The following is a 17,578-nucleotide window of genomic DNA, read 5'->3' as shown; positions in this document are numbered from 1 at the left end:
GGTGTAGAAAAGAGAGGTGAGACATTAACCTAGAAAATGGAAGTTGATGATTTAAGGAAACTTAAGGGACAGTAATAATCAAATCTGCCCTGCCCACCTCCTCAAGATGGGAGATTGAGCAAGTTTATAAACTGAGGTCATAAATGGACTGAAATTTCAAGGGAGGTTAAAGAAGTCATCTCTAGAAGTTCGTGTTTTTAAGAAACGAATTACCACTCACCTTTCTGGTATATTCATTTCAAGCTAATAAATGTGATGTCCCTTCAAGATCTTTCCCTTTTCTCTTCTACTCCCAGCAATAACTTGGTAAGGCTGGGCTTCAGTAAAAGTGAGCATGATGTTTGGCTATTTATGGTATCACCTAGAGCCATTCAATCCAATAGAAAAAAAAAAAATTTCTCTGAAAGGAACACATACTCAACAGAAAAGGAACACAGAGCTCTGCAAGAGGAGTCTCTATGACAGAGTTTGAGAAATGTCACTGTTTTTGACTTTGGCTTTACTTGTACATACATACGCACTGTAATTATGTACATACCATTCACATACACATATGTGCACACAAGAACACATATTATGAACAATCATGTAGCACACCATAACCTTTGTGAGGCTTGAGAATTCTGCACTCACTCACTTGTATGTACCACATACTATCTTGTCACCGTCTACTTCCCTACAATGAGCTGAGTATCTTACATTATGAGACAAAACAACAGATATAAATATATGCAAATTTCTTTAGGAAATATCCAGTTTTCCCAAAATTCAGTTTCCCAATGTTCAGATTTCCTTGAGACCATATAAAGTAGGTTACACTTACTGAATGTTTATTCTGTGGTAGGCAATGGGCCGAATTTTAATGCATTAGCTCATTTAACCCTCTTAATCACATGATTAATTTTATCATCCTTCCTTTTTTATATAGAAGGTAACTGAGGCTCACAAAGTTTAAATAAACTACCAAGGTCACATGTGCAGTAGGAGGTAGAGCTAGAATTTAAACTCAGGTCCATTCTCCCTTCAAAGCCAGGATGCTCTAGCCATTATGCCCAGAGGGGAGGTGACCTGCCCTGGTGTTAACGTTGCCATTAGGGTGGCCTCTAATCCATGGTTCCAACACTTAACTAATTCTAATCACTTCCTTTTAAACCATGTTGCTTTTTCTTAGTTGGCATGCACCTAAGTCAGTACTTATCTTCATAGCTATCTCAAAATTTAAAATCTAGCTGGTGCCATTTCAGAAATCTTTCTATATAAGTGTGTGTGCACTTTTAATATAAAAGTAATCAACTGGTTTATGTTGATGGACATCTTATTTCCCCAGCGCTGCTCTTCTATAAGATGTTGTTTACAATGAGCAAGTAGTTTGGGGAGCTTGAATCTCAATTTCTCAGTACAAGGTAACTAACCAACTGTTCACTTTTCCTTCAGTCTTCTTCCCTGACTTGGGCTATTTCCTTTGCTTCCTCACCCATACTGTGGAATAACTTTAGAGAATCATGGCTTCACAGTACATGACACATTAATGCTCCAAAATGAATCAAATCCCTAAAGCACAATTTATTTAGCTCCTTTCATCCCTCCTTCAAAAAAGAGGAATTACTACAACTTACCAAGTAAAATAACACATACACATAATCAGGGAATAGGAATAATCTTCACAAACTCTAACAGATGACGGATGAGATGATTCCTCATCTGTGTCCTGCTAAATTACAAACTCCTATTCCGGAGTTTTACAAGGCTGAAAACTGTACGTGCCCACAGGTGCTCTGCTGTAAAGCCCATCATCAGCTTCATCAGCAGCGGGGCTCAAACACCCACACAGCTCACTTGCCATTATGGTAAATATCCAGGAGCTCTTCTGTTTGGGAAGAGAACATGCTGTGTTGACAACAGAACAGAGTCCCAAAGAGCTAAGTTTTTAGGAAGATCCTTGGAAAATTCACAATTTCATTTACTTGTAAGTGGAACTAGGATTTTCCAGAAGTTTCTTTTTTAAGTTAAAATGCAAAAGTTAGTTACACAGGGCTATTTATAAGTGAAAGGGCATTCCTAAATTATTATGTTCCATGTATTTTATTTTTATAGGTGGTGGGGGAAAAAAAAACAGACCAAAAGAATGTAGAGATTAAGAACATATCAAAGATATGTGGGTTCTGACTGGCCATACCACTTATGAGTTGTGTGAGAAACTACCAACCACACAGGGCAGTGACGAAAGTTATGGAGATAATGCATTTAACAGGACCCTGGGCAAAATGTCAGGCCCATAGCAAGAATTCAAAATGGTGCTTATTTTTTTTCTTGGTGAGAGAAAGAAAGATAATTAGACAGGTAAGTAGGCGTGGTTCTGTCAGGACATGATTTTGTATCTCTGGCACTTACATTTCCAGCTCCCAGCTCACTATATGTCAGGCCACTATGATACCACTTCATACAACCACTGACCTTCTGTGTGCCCAGAAATAACTGCCAACAGTCATTTCTCATTTGGGGGAAATAGTGTGTATTTTTATAAGTTTCTCTGGCCTGGGATGTGGATGATAGTTTTCAGAGCTAAGTGCTACTTTTATACATTTACATTACCTCATTTAATCCATCAAGTAACCCCAGGAAGGAAACAGATTATAATCATTTTCAGATGAGACAGGCTCAGAGGTTAAATGACTCGCCTCAGGCACATCTAGGCACAGGACTTCCTTCTAACTTCTAGCTTGGTGCTCCTTCAGCTGGATTACTGCCTTAAAGACTGTGTTCTGAGCAGCATCCAGGACTCAGGAAACTCTTTTGGGGTGACTGAGAACAATGGGAAGGGATTGGCTCCATGAGGGAAGTGTGACATCTCCAGTCCCTCAACATCTCCATTTCACTTAGAGCAGGTCTGCCCTCAGATGTTTTATATAAAGATGCTCAGTGTGACGCAGTAAATGTGCACAAAGGATTCTCCGGTGAGAAGGAAAAAACTGAAAAATCACTATGTTATACAAAAATGTTGTGCTCTAAAAATGCATGTTGTGGAAACAAGATTCATCCAACAAACGAAAAGGACTGAAGACATTAACAATCGCAAGCTGACACAACCTTTAAGTAGTATAAGGGTCGTTCTTTCCTCTCCAGATAGAATGGCCCTGGTCACTTTTGTTATTAGCAAAGCAAAGTCCTTCTGAATTGTCAACTAGTCACCAGAATGACCTCACTTCAGGCAGTCCTCAAGGTCATTACTGAAGACACTAGGGAACTGAGGAATTAAACACGGTTACAAAGGATTCTCAACTGTGAAACATCTCAAGACCTCTAACATGATAATGTGCACTGGATGGCCATAAAATGCAAGTAGTCACTACGTCTTTGTGGCCATGGGCCTTTCCACAAAGACTACCAATTAACATGTCACAGAACTCACTTTTTCAAGAAAAAATGTTGGGGAAATACCCTATTCTAGTGGTTCTTAAAGCATGGTTTATCGGCTTTATTGGGGGTTTATTCCGAATGCAAAATCTCAGGTCCCACCCAGACCTACAGAATCCAAAACTCTGGGGGTGGGACGCAGCCACCTGTGTTTAACAAGCCCCTTGGGTCATAGTGACTCACATGGAAGCTCAAGAAACACTGTTCCAGTCTAAATCACTACCATTTCTTATTTACTGCATAGTAGCCTGCGAGTCTCCACAGAGCAGCCAATTATAAACCATCATGTCCTCTCTCAGCCAAAAACCCTCCAACACACTGCACCTAGAATAAACCCCAAATGCCTTACAGGAGATACCCTAGCTGATGCGGCCCCCTGCTCACCACTCTGTTCTTACCCTGTGTTATTGTCTCCCTTGTTTACAACCTTCCAGCCACACTACTCCTTTATATTCCTGGAACGCTGGCAGACTGTTCCTGTTCCAGGGCCCTCCTGTGCCCTCTGCCCAGAACACTCCTCCACGCTCTCCCCTTCCCCCCACATCAACACAGCTAGCTCCTTCTTGAAATCCAGGTCTCAGGATCAATGTCACCTCCATGGTCAGACCCCAGTGATGCTCTACATGACACAGTTTCATTGTCTTCACGGGGGTTCTGGCTATCGGCTCTGATTTTGTTTGCTTGTAAGCTCCATGAGAGTAGGAAGCTGGTCTGTCTTGCATTAAGTAAATATTTGCTAGATGAATATAATCTGTCTACAGCGCTCTAGTTTCACCATTTTTACCTGTGGTTTGTGGGCAAGCGGAAGCTGCCCAATGCCCTCTTGGTCCCCTCTGAATGACCTCTGAGCTGTGTGTGGTCTCCAGCTTCAAAAGATGGTCCTGACATAACATCCCTTCTTTAGCTACTTCCCAATATGCCAAGATAGTAATGTCTTACTGGCGAGAAGACAATGCCAACTTCCTTTCGGACATTAGGGAACATGTCAACGATCAAATGACTTTTAGAAAAATGTAAATAATAATTCAATAAATAAGGTCATCTAAGTGTTTATCATGGACTTCAAGAAGGGTGTTTTCATTCTGATTAGAAAAAAATAGAGCCTAAACAAATTTTTACTTTAATTTCCTTAAATTGCGCCAAGTGAAACATTATTCAATGTGGTGAATTCCAACAGGCTCCCCGCCTGTTAGAATCATATAAAGTACAAGGACTTGTTATGAGACTTACCAAATGTACCAGCATTTAGCATTTTGTGAACTTGGTCATGTTTCTTAGCCCCTCAAAACCCTGGGTTTCTGCATCCATTAAACTTGGATCACAACAAGTTACAGCAGAGTAATTAAGAGAATCAAGTGGGATAACATTTGTGAAAGTGACCAATAACAGGTTTTTTGAATGTTGATTCCTGCCAACTGTTCTGCGAAGCCTTTCAAACATGTTCTCTCTTTCATTCTTATTCACTATAGGTAGTACTATTCCCATTTTACAGAAATTGAGGCCGAGTGATGAAGGACTTTGCCTGAGGTCACAGAGCTGCAAGCATCAGCGCTGGGTTTTCAAAGTGAAGTTTATCTAACTCAAAGGTCCTTGCCCTTAACCATCATCCCTAGTGCTTGTGAAATGCTGAACACAGGCTCCATCCACCACACAGTAGGTGTTCTATAAATGCAAATTTATCTTCCCCAAACTTTCAACAGTGCCCCTGATTCTTTTCCCATGCTATACTGCCATGAGGCAGTGATATCTGTCTGCCACAATCCATTTCACTAAACATTTCTTAACTTTTGCCTCTTGATGGAAAAGTATCCCAATCGTCTGAGAGAAGATCGTTCAAATTATTTCAACCTAAAGAGAACTCCCATAACTGCCTACGCGGTTCCTCACTGATTGTCTTTACTCTTTTTAGGATATGTCACATATTGCGTTCATGGCACATTGAAGGTCTATGGTGTGTGATGTGCTGTAGCAGAAATGAGATGGGTTTTGGGAGCAAATAGTCCAGGGCCCCATGACTCATCTCTGCCACTGACTAGCTGGATGACTCTGCACATGTTTTATTCCCTGAGTATGTTTCCTCATTTAGAGATGGGGAGAAAATCCTCTCTCTTACAACTGTTGCAACTAAATAACATTAGTTCCCTCCTGCCCTTCACTTTGCCCCCCTCTTTCGATAAGCTCTGCAATTTTAAGCATTGAAAACGTCTCTTTTGTATTCCAACAAAGCTGTCTGACAATACTTTAAGGGAATGGAACTTGTATGTGAAATTGATGCTGCATGTCCAGGTGGCCATCTGGGGAAGTGACAGGTTTCTTTCGGTGATGCGCCACTGCTGAGGAAAGCATGAGAACTTTGCGATTACAATTGCTCTTGGAACCAGTGTGAGTCACTCAAGAAAGGTGCCTTGTTATTCAGGGTTTTTTTATGGTTCACCCCCCCACCTTTTTACTGGCTCCCCTCCTTATCCCAAAGGGAAGTCTATGCTCAGTACTGGGAGGGGTGCAACTTTATGTTATTTTTGCCAAAAAGAAAAAAAATGTACATACACACACATATATATAATGACATTTTGACCACACTCCTTATTTATCACTTTGGGTTCAAATGATCTTACTATTTCTAACAGTCAAAACCACCACAAAAGGATGAAGGTGTGAAGTGAGGAAATACTCCAGAAATCTAAAGGTAATTCCAAACGATGACTTCCACCACTGGTCTGATACAATGGAAGCAACATGGATATTTAGGTACAGCCTCTGATCGTGACTGTTTTGAAGGGCACTTTATTTGGATTCATATGTTCAAGTTAGATTACCTTAAACACTGATGTACTATGAAACTTAGCCATATAAAAATATTGCAGTCAGCTCAGCAGCACTTACTGGGTAGTCCTCATCAGCCAAAACTATTTCAGAAGAAATGCTTTAGACTGTTATCCGGAAACTTTTTAAACTGTATACTCTACCAGTCATCGAATTCTGAATGTGCACCCCAAATTTATATATGGTTACTTTATTTATATGTTATATACATATTCTTTAAATTATAATAATATGCATGCATTTGTAAAGTATGTGCATTATAAAACATGTAACAATACAAACTGCAAGACAAAAATGTGTGTGTGTGTGTGTGTGTATACACATTACTTTTTTTCCTTATCTTTGTGGAGCATCTTGTGTATACCCAGCACATATTCATACATCCTGCTTTGGAGACCACTGTTTTAAATGACAATGATTGTGATAAAGGGGCTAAGACCCTTTTTTGTAAATGGCTGTTAAGCAAAACTATTACCTTTCAATATTTGTTTAGTTACATATATTACTTACACCAAAAATCAAATACAGTGCAGATTCACCAAGAGTGCAATACACGAATATTTCAAGTAGGAGATACTTGAGCGCAATTCATCATTATCGGTCTAGAAGACAAAACTTAACAAAACTGCTAAACACTGCAGGCTGGGCTGACATGAGACCCTCATAAATAATGAAACACTATAAAAACACAGGGAAGGTACTTCTTCTATAAGTGTAATATGTAAAGGAGGCAAAGTTAGATACAACTTAGAATACGGTAACTGAAGGCAGGCCACCCTGTTCCGAGTTGACCCTGGTCAGATTATGAACCCTATAGAGTCAAAAACTCAGACAAGAATGGCCTAAACCACTGTTTCCCTGACCAGTATGCTGGAGTTGCCCTGATCTTTGTAGCGGCACTCACGCAGCGAACACCAACACAGTCAGAAGAAATGAGCTAACTACGCAAAGGATGGCAAGGAAGAAAGGAAGAGGAATCACGAGACCATCTGTCTCTGAATTTGTGTGTGTGAGGGGATGTTATCCCCAGTTGCTGCTCAAATGCTTATTCAAAGTTATAAAAAAAATACTTGTATTCATAAATCCAAAGGATCTCTCAGACAAAAGATGACTTCCTTATTTCAACTGGCATTCTATAGCAACACTTGGTGCAATAAGTGAATTCAAGCAATTTCTTTAAGTTTCCTTATGAGAGGATAATATATGATTTTATAATGTTGAAAGTCCATTTTAATTTACAAAATAATTTTTCTAAAATGATTATGTCATAGTAATAAGCTTGCTTTTGATGCAGAAAATTTAAGGCATTCTGAAAAAAGAAACAAATTCAATTTTGAATTACTTTTGTAAAATTTGCCAGTTCTCATTAAAGAACAATGAGCCACTGGAAATTAATTAAGAGCAGATTTGACAGCCTACAATAAAAACACTTAAACGTATTTAAATTGCTCTGGGTTTTTTTTTAAAGATTTATTTATTTATTTGAGAGAGAGAGAGGGCGCAAGAGTGTGAGCAGGGGGAGGGCCAGTGGGAGAGAGAGAATCTCAAGAATCTCAATCTCCACTGAGGGTGGAGCCTGACACAGGGCTCAATCTCCTGACCCTGAGATCATGAACTGAAATTACTCTGGATTTTTGAACAAAATAAAATTCCAACAAGGTGTCTTGGGGTGAAATTTCTTGATCTCTTACCTTGCCATACTTCTGGGCATAAGACCCTGTGAGCAGTGAGTGGAAAACAATGATGGTTTCATCCAAGTCCCAGACAAACACACGCTGAAGAAAAATACAAGTATTAGAGAATTATCAAGTTCTAAGGAAACAGAAATCTCTTAGTTGAAAACATCTGACTTCATCGTTGGGTATAATCTCAATACCATTTTATAAAAAACTACGCTACTCCATCAATTTTTTTCCAAGTTTGCCAGATGTTACCACGATAAAACCAGAGCGGAGAGAGTGATAAAAAAAAAAAAAAAGTCATAATAAGCTTAAAGATCAGATGTCCTAATTTGAATGAACTCATCTAAATATTTACTTGCAGTTAATACCCCAAAAGACACATTTGAACTTAGGATATAAGTGTGCTTTATTTTAAAATCTTTTGCCTCATGGATTCATGAGATTTTGCAATTTGTGCAAAGGATTAAATTTTTAAGAATATTTTAAAAAATCAGTGAATGATCCCTAAACAGAAATTATAAACTGTAAACCTCTGGGTTAGATTAGGCCATCAGATGGGTTGTTTAGTTTGCACAGTGCTTAGAAAGATTTCAAATTATTTTTTGATATACTGAATGGTGAATAACATAACATAATAAAATAACAAAATTTTGAACAGAAGAAAGATTTCAAATTATTGATCAACATTTCAAGATGAGGAGATTTCACACAAACATCAGGGTTCTGACTGCAGCAGGGAAACTGGAAGATACTGCAATGCTGACTGACATTCCACATGGCGGTGATGGGCGGGCCCCCTTCGACTGGGCTCCCTGCTCCCCACATTCTGCTGACTCCCTGGCCCCATTCACTCATTTATATCACCTGCTAAGTTCCTGAAGGCACTGGAATGCGCTACTGTCCTTCAGGTGAAAGAAGTGATGTCTTACAAAGAGGCTATTATTTGATTTGTCTGTTATTTGATTTTACCAAGTCTGGAAATTTGGGTATTTTTCTTAATTGAAGGATGCAGTTGTGTAAGAAGTAACACAGTATGGTTAAGAATAGTTTCCCTGATGTTTTAGAATAAAAATCAACCTGCTTAACATGGACATATCTCAAAAGAGCTCTCAATTAGAAAAACAGATGCATGGAAGTTTTTATAGATACAAAAATGTTAACATGTATCAAATGATTGGAATTTTTCCCATTTTCAGAAGACAACTTTTCATTTCCATACAGATTAATTTCACCTTTTTAACTTTTATTGACCCCCCCAAAATTTTATTGACTCATATAAACATCTTTCATTACCTTAATACTACCAAATAGAGTGTCTCTCAGAAAATTATCCCACAAACAATGGCTTTATTTTATAAATTTCCATTTGTGCCAATTAGGATCAAAAGATGCAATTATCTCAGGCCTAGAATTTGTAAAGTACCATCATTTTAAAGTTTTTAATTTTGCCATTATAATGGATGGAACCTCAAATTTTGGAGCCGTGAAATGCCTACATGATAAGATCCACACATTTCATGATATATCCCTCTTTTTTTTAAGGTTGAAACCTTATGGCAGTGTAAGGTATAGAATATATCATTCAGTAAAATAAAACATCATATTCCACTCTTTAAGGATAAGTCAGCATACCTCCAGGTCACTGTCAGGAGGCGGGGAGGGATTATTTTTCCGGCCTCTTCCTCGGGATTTTGACCCAGAACTCCTGCATGTTCTCTCATCAAGATCTTTGATAGGTGTGGAGGGGCTCTGCACGGTATCAAACTCTCCTAGAAATAATATGACTTGTATCAATAAAAGTGCTTCATTTTTAGATCAGATATGAGTCTTTGTTATGAATTATCTTAACGAATCCTTTTACAATAGAAAACTTCTCATGACAAAAAAGATTTATCATCCCAAAAACGCAAAATCCCAATTCAATTAAAATTTTTGCAGGTCACACAAATCCCCCGTAGTTTCAAGCTATGTGATCTATTAAACCTGAATGTGTTTTATACTCCGTATGTCTTCACTTTCCCTGTCTCTACCCTCCCCTACATATTTATCCAAATCTACCTCTGTTCTCATCTCCTTATGTCAGAGCTCAAAGGAGGAGATGTCTTCTTCTGGATCAATCCCATCCCTCCACCTATAAACTTAACTCCCAACCTCACCCTCTAAGGGAATCGTGCTCCATTAGTTAAACCCTGTCTTAACTTTCTTCCAACCTCTTGTTCTTCTGTGGGCCATGGACAAGTTTAAAAGTCCTTCCCTTGACCTTGTATTTTCACCTAGAAGGTATCTGCTTTGCTATCTTCTCTTTTCTAAGTGATACACCTTAAAAGAATAGTACATTACATGACAGGGCAGTCCAAAAGAAATACAATGTGAGCCACAAATATAACCACATATATAATTTAAAATTTTCTAGAAGCCACAATAAAAAATGTAAAGAAACATGTAGAATTAATTCTATTCGTGTACACTAATTGACCCAATATAACCACAATATTATCATTTCAGCGTGTAACCAACATAAAAATTATCAACAACACGTTTTACATAATCTCCATCTAAGTCTTTAAACTCCTGTGTGTTTTTTACACTTAACAGCAGACCTCCAACTGTCCTAGCCACGCTACAGGTGCTAGACAACCACGTGTGGCCAACGGTGACAGCAGTGGACAGCACCTTCGCCTCCACTTCCTGACATCTGATCTGTCATAATCAGTTCACCAAATCTCTAACAAAACTACTCTTACTTAGAGTCCCCGATAACCACCCAACTGACAGATGTAATAGACAGACTCAGTCCTTATCTTCCTGGATGCCTGAGCTGTGTTTGATCCTCTTAAACACCACGTCCTTAGAGCCATTATTTGGCAGCTGATACCTTGCAGTCTCCTAGCTCTGGAAGCTCTCTCATCAGTCCTTCTCTGTCTAGGAGACACGCACTCCTTTTCCTCCTCCCATTCCTTGTACGCTGGTATTGAAGAGTCCAACCTTTGGTCACTGTTCTCCTTATTCCACACCATCTGGGCGATCTAACCCTCTCACTGGTTAATCACCCTCTCTGAGATGACCCATACATAAATCCCTATCTCCGATGAAGCCACATCCTACAGAAGTTTCAGACTTTGTATCTAACTGACCTCTGCATGTCCCCTAGGTACCTGAACGTCTGACATGTCTAAAGCTGGGGCTGGGGCATCTTATGAGGAAGGAGTACTGAGCAGCCGCAAATCTGTGGGAGCGGGTTAAGATAAACCAAAGCAACAGGGAGGTGCTGCAAAACCTCACAAGTAACAAGAGTCAGACTTACTGTAGGACTTAAAGCATTTCACTCCATCTCGCTGAATCTCTTTCTTTGTATATTAAAGCATGGGCAATAGCAGCTGCTTTCTGAATTACTGAGGTAAAAATGATTTATATTTAATTTGATTTAAATCATGCATGTAAACATTTCTAGGAGAGTCTGAGGGCAAACTACATTAAATTTAAATTAAATTTAAATTACTATATTTGAACTTAAATATAAAGAAGTTATAACTATTATGCTTTACCATAAAATTAAAGAAAAATAATTATGAGGACAGCCAAGTAGTTATTAATCTAAATAAACAAATCTGAACAAGCTAGATAACATTTAGGTCACACCTCTTCTGAGATGTTCTAAATAAACAGTCATTTTTACAAAGCTCGCCTGTAATTATTTCTAACGGTTATAACATTTTCTTTGGGAAACACTGTGCATGTCAGGACAGCATCTCAAAAAAACGCATGTCTATGCTTCAAATATTATTTGTTCTTAACACATTGTTAGCATTGTTCCTATCACAGGTCTCTGCTATCAACTGTGTGAGAGTAGACAGCGTAATAAAGGCTCTATAGTTTTCAGGTGAATATCGCCCCATCTCAGAGTAAAACGTGTTTCAGCTTACTGGCACAAGCGTTAAATGAGGCTTTAGGTATTTAAATACATGCCAACTTAAAAAAAAAAAAAATCACACAAAAATTTTTCTATTTCTCATTATTTTTTTTTAAACAGAATTTTAGTAATTTTACTATGCCCTGCAAGTCAAATGTTCTCGTTCTGATAAAATGATGATTCAAATTAAGCCCCATTTATTATATTAAGCTTATAAAATTTTTTGGATGACCTCCCACAAAAACTTGTCTTTCTACTCATGATAGATCAATTTTCAGCTGTTAACTATCATGAGGCAGCTTTGTTCTTGCTAAAAATGCAAGAGCTGAAAGGTCAAAAACTTGCAAAATTCCAAAGCTATTGTGATCAGTTATGGGTGGCTGATTGTTGACTGGGTCCATAAAGAAGGAGTTTGAGAGAACAACTCAGCTATTAAATGAACTGGAGAGCCAGTTGCTAAAGAGCAGAAGGAGGAAGAAGGGAAAAGGGTGGTCATAGAAGTGTCTGCGTTTCAATAAAAGTAGGATTTGATATCACTGATTTTTGCCAAGTAACAGAAGGATCTGGAAAAGGCTCTAAGAATTCGGACAAAATATGGACACAAGTGTTTTGATGAAAGTAAAGGCATATCCTTTTAAGAAAACCATGAAGAGTAGCTCCACATTTATCCTTAGTGTGTGTCATGCACTGCCTTCTTTCTTAAAAAGCTTATTGAAATACGTGTTTGGCTCTATTCGCTGCTCATTATGTCTGTGAGATTCTTGCCATTTTGTAACCTGGAGCAGTTGTTTGCTTTTTCTTTCATGTGGCTAGAACTTCATTATATATGTACACTACGCTTTATTTATCCATTATGTGAACAAACATTATGTTATTTGTAGTTTTAGGCAATTAGAAATAAAGCTGCTATAAACGTTCTTGTTCACCTCTTGTGGACATAAACTCCTATTCCTCTAGGGTATATTCTTAGCAGTGGGACTGCTGGGTCATAGGGAAGGCATATGTTCATCTTTAGTAGACACTGACCACCTTTTTCTAGTGTGGTTGTATTAATTCACTCTCTGATAAGCAATGAGATTTCCAGTTGCTCCACATCCTTGCCAATACTTGGTATTGCTAGTCTTTTTTTATATTAGCTATTGTGGGGGTATGTTGGTCTCATTGTAGTTTTAATTGTTGAATAATGATGTAAAACACTTTTTTTTGTATTTTTTTCTTTTTTTGCCCATTTGGGATCTTTTTTTTTTTATGAGGTAACTGTTTAAATCTTTTGCCCATTAAAAAAACTGGGTTATCTTTTTCTTATTGATTTGTCAGAGCTCTTTATTATAAGACATTCTTTACATATATATGTCTGAGTTGAACTTCACTTTAACCCAGTGAATTTGGTCCTTTGTTAGCCTCTTTTAATAATGGGAAACCGGAGGCATGTGATATTTTAAATTAACTTACCAAGATGAAATAGCTTGTATGCAGAATGCTGGTATGATTCCAGAATTCCTGCCTTAACCACTAGGTTATCCTTTCTCACCCAAACAGCAACAGATCCTCCAGGTTACAAAGAGGTCAAACTTGTATCTGTTCCTACCCATCAAAAGAGTATATAGACTTTTTACAATCTCGTGCGAGTAAAGGCCAATGAATTCATCGAAAGATCTTCACAGTAAAAGAGTATGTCCTGCAGAGTACATATGTGGTAGCTAGTCTCCTACAGTAACCACCCAGGGGAACTGTTCTGACCTCTATATCTTTTGAAGGTTCTATCCTTTCTTCTGATAAAGGGAAAAACCAGGAACTTGAGCTCAACTGGTCATTAAACATTTGTTGACACTTTTTTTTAAAGAGGAAGCTGTTAATTCCAGTGTCTCTGCCAAATTTCACTCAAGTAATTGCACTAGGGTACATTAATGCTGCAGGTAGGGAAAAGGCAAATTGGCAGAGAAGTTAAATGTGGTCAGTCCTTTCCATCTAAATCCTCTTGAGAGCTTCAATTAAATGAATGAGCACTTTGCCTTCCTTCCTGTCCTTGTGTGAAATGCCATGAAGCTATGGAAATTCTACTGAGTTCCGCCTAAGAAACTGGCTTCTCTTCAAAGAGTGAAGTGATCTTACTATATCTTTTACTTTTCTGAAGGACCTGTAAAGTTTAATTAGCTAATGTATTGTAATGTTTGCCAAGGTCTCAGAGTAAAGGATGATACTGTTACAAATTACTGATTATTTTTCATTTTCAAGATGTTTAAAATATTGAAAGAGGGGGAGCTACAAAACTCTCTAATCTTAATGTGCTAATCAGTCACCAAACTTTCTGAATGCAAGTCAAAAATATAATATACCTGAGATAATCTTTGTTAAAGGCAAAAAGAGATCTTTATAAAGGTAATACAAACTCAAATATCTGTTCTTAATCAGTATGCTAATGTGTCTTTAAATACACTGTCAAACTGCCTAATAAGGTAAAGTCAAGAACTGAATACTATTTGCAATTTCCAAATAACATCAGTCATTACCAGTTGCCCTAGGCTTTTCTTGGACCAACACTATACGTGATTGAATAATTCTCCTTTAATTAGTACAGTAATGAATAACTACAACTTCTAAGCTTTGAGTATTTAGATCCAATTTCATTTCCTTTAGTTTTATCTCTAAGCCAGAACCACCACCTGTCTATTATAGAACATAAAGTATGTTTCTATTTTAAAAATGAGAGCTGTGAACAGTAAATGATTTATGAAAAATTGTGGATGTAATTGTTAAGTCTCTGTGTTCAGTCCAAAATGCAGAGCTGGTCAATGGGAAATACTTTTCACACCCTTGAACTGAGTACCTCAAATTTCATCAATAACAAAGAAAAATCCCATAGTTATAAACTTGTTGGCTTTTTGCATGCATGCCAGACCTGGAAAGGCAAAATCTAACTTAAAACTATCTTGCCTGAAGTTCTGGGGTCACAGAATTCCCTAAAAATCCAGACATATTATTGTTATAATTTTGGTTAAGAGAATAATACAGCTACAAGCAAAAATGATTTCTTCTCTTAATTCAGCAGAAAGTCTGATAAGACCTGAAAATTATGTCAAACAATAGTTGTTGGCATTAGCAATCAATGGAAAGCTAAAGAAATTGCATTCTGATAGTGACTATGAGGATGTTACACATGGATGTGTCACATCCAAAGTCACATATTCAGAATACCTACATGCCTGCATTTGGTACTTTTAGTGTAAGCAAAATAGCTATTCTGAATATTTATTATTCTTTAATTAATGGAAAGTGTCCATCTGTGTCTTTCCTGCACAGAAACTTTTGTGATCACACTGAAATTAGAGCAAAATCAACAGCAAATTCAAAGTGTTATCCAGTGGATATCATATTTGAAAACCAAATATTTTTCACTCGTGGTAGTTCTATTCTAGTAAACTCAAAAACCGTCTGCTGGTCCTGGTCCTTTCATTCAGTCTCCAGTACCTTGATGATCAAATACTTCTGTGATTTTTTTTTTATTCTTATGTTAATCCCCATACATTACATCATTAGTTTTAGATGAAGTGTTCCATGATTCATTGTTTGTGCATAACACCCAGTGCTCCATGCAGAATGTGCCCTCCTCAATACCCACCACCAGGCTAACCCATCCTCCCACCCCCCTCCCCTCTAGAACCCTGTTTGTTTTTCAGAGTCCATCATCTCTCATGGTTCCTCTACCCCTCCGATTTCCCCCGCTTCATTCTTCCCCTCCCGCTACCTTCTTTTTTTTTTCTTAACATATATTGCATTATTTGTTTCAGAGGTACAGATCTGAGATTCAACAGTCTTGCACAATTATGATTTTTTTTAATACAGTCATCCTACCCTGTTTCCCTACGCATTTACTATTGAGAAAAATCTTTCACAGTTAAGATATCCCCTTATCTAAACATCTCCACTATCCATTAAGCAAGTATTCTGAAATCACTTTCTTCTTTCCTCTTCTTTTCTTTTCTTTCTTTCTTTCTTTCTTTCTTTCTTTCTTTCTTTCTTTCTTTCTTTCTTTCTTTCTTTCTTTCTTTTTCTTTCTTCTTTCTTTCTTTCTTTCCTTTTCTTTCTTCCTCTCTCTCTCTCTCTCTCATTTCTTTTATTTCCCTCCTTCCCTCCTTCTAGATTTATATATTTGAGAGAGAGCGGGCATGTGCGCATGAGCAAGCTGCATGAGTGGGGGGAGGGGCAGAGGGAGAGAGAGAAAATCTACGCAGACTCTCTGCTGAGTGGGGAGACTGACATGGGGCTCGATCCCATGACCCTGAGATCATGATCTGAGCCAAAACTAAGAGTCAGATGCTAAACTGACTGAGCCACCCAGGCACCCCACACATTCTTTAACTTGAAGTAATATTCTTGATGAAATGTAACTACTGACTCAAAGAGGATCAGGACAGATTTAGAACATGGGATTTAAGCTGAAATGAGGTTAAGGTGAGTGAGGCACTAAGAGGGAGAAATTTAAGGGCCTTGAGAATGAATGTCTCCTTCAGTTGGGTACCCCGTGCTTCCCTGGCCTTACCTTAGTCCTGGCCCTGCACAGGATACAACTGCTGAGAGAGCTGGGGCTAGATGAAAAGCCTAAACAGGAGCGTTAAGGGGACAAGGACCAGAAATTCAAGGGGACTGTGTGGTCATGGAAGGGAGGATCTAAAGGGGAAGATGAAAAGAAACTGAAATGCAGGAGCACCAAAGACAAAGTCTAGTAGAATACAAGGCAATTCTTCCTTGGACCCACAGTTAGAGACCCTATTCTGAACAGGGACCCAAAAGGAAAGGAGGTCACTATTTCATCAATTCATGATCTGAGCATATCTTGGCTCTTACTTGAAGTGTTAGCTTCATTCTCACTTCTTTATGTTCAAATTAGTTTTCTTGCTAACATTCCTTGTATTATCTAGCATTTTCCCTTTTCAACACTCACACAATTTTAATTATTTGCTTGATATTTGTCTTGCTTGTCAAATGGAAGCTAAAGGTATACAGAGAGCTCATTCACTACTGGAACATCGGCAGTACCTGGGACCTATTAGGCACTCATAAATAATTGTTAAACGTCCTTAAATCTTCTTGGAATTACTGGTCCAGTTAGAAAGAATTTATAGTGTTGTGACTGGGTTTCCCCATTTTCTTATCCTTCCAACGCTGGACAAAAGAAGATAAGTTTGGATCTTGCAAAATAACTGAAGTCAGAAAAATAAGTTAGAACATACTAATAGTGATTATAAAATTTTTTTATTTCATTTTTCTTATTGAATCTTGATAGTTCTTTATATATGCTGGATACAAATCCTTTATCAGATATGTGTTTTGCAAGTATTTCCTCCAAATCTGTGGCTTGTCTTTTTATTCTTGTAACAGTGTCTTTCAAGGAACAGAAGTTACTGATTTTATGAAGGCTAATTTCCTTTCTTTTAGAGATTGTGTTTTTAATGCCATACCTATAAAATCTTTATGTAACCTAAGGCTACAAAAATTTCCACCATGTTTTCTTTTAGAAGGTTTACAGTTTTAGTTTTTTGGGTTTTTTTTTTTTTTAAAGATTTTATTTATTTGACAGAGAGAGACACAGCGAGAGAGGGAACACAAGCAGGGGGAGTGGGAGAGGGAGAAGCAGGCCTCCCGCAGAGCGGGGAGCCCGATGCGGGGCTCGATCCCAGGACCCCGGGATCACGACCTGAGCCGAGGGCAGACGCTTAATGACTGAGCCACCCAGGCGCCCCTACAGTTT

General features: G+C 38.1%; 1 protein-coding gene across 12 annotated transcripts in view; it reads right to left on the bottom strand.

The window, feature by feature from the left end:
• EYA4 (EYA transcriptional coactivator and phosphatase 4) overlaps window positions 1-17,578 on the bottom strand; it is a 264,919-nt gene that overhangs the window by 26,482 nt on the left and 220,859 nt on the right. For all 12 annotated transcript variants that reach the window (XM_034990685.1, XM_034990687.1, XM_034990686.1 and 9 more), the window contains 2 exons: window positions 9,552-9,688; window positions 7,929-8,012 (listed from right to left, as the gene is read on the bottom strand). In XM_034990685.1, the coding sequence (XP_034846576.1) occupies window positions 7,929-8,012; window positions 9,552-9,688 (221 nt within the window). The remainder of the gene's footprint in view (window positions 1-7,928; window positions 8,013-9,551; window positions 9,689-17,578) is intronic.

Source organism: Mirounga leonina, unplaced genomic scaffold (assembly GCF_011800145.1).
Source record: "Mirounga leonina isolate KUSES-001 unplaced genomic scaffold, KU_Mleo_1.0 Mir_53, whole genome shotgun sequence".
Classification (NCBI taxonomy): Eukaryota; Metazoa; Chordata; class Mammalia; order Carnivora; family Phocidae; genus Mirounga; species Mirounga leonina.
The sequence above is the reverse complement of the archived record's forward strand: the minus strand, read 5'-3'. Positions and strand labels throughout refer to the sequence as shown.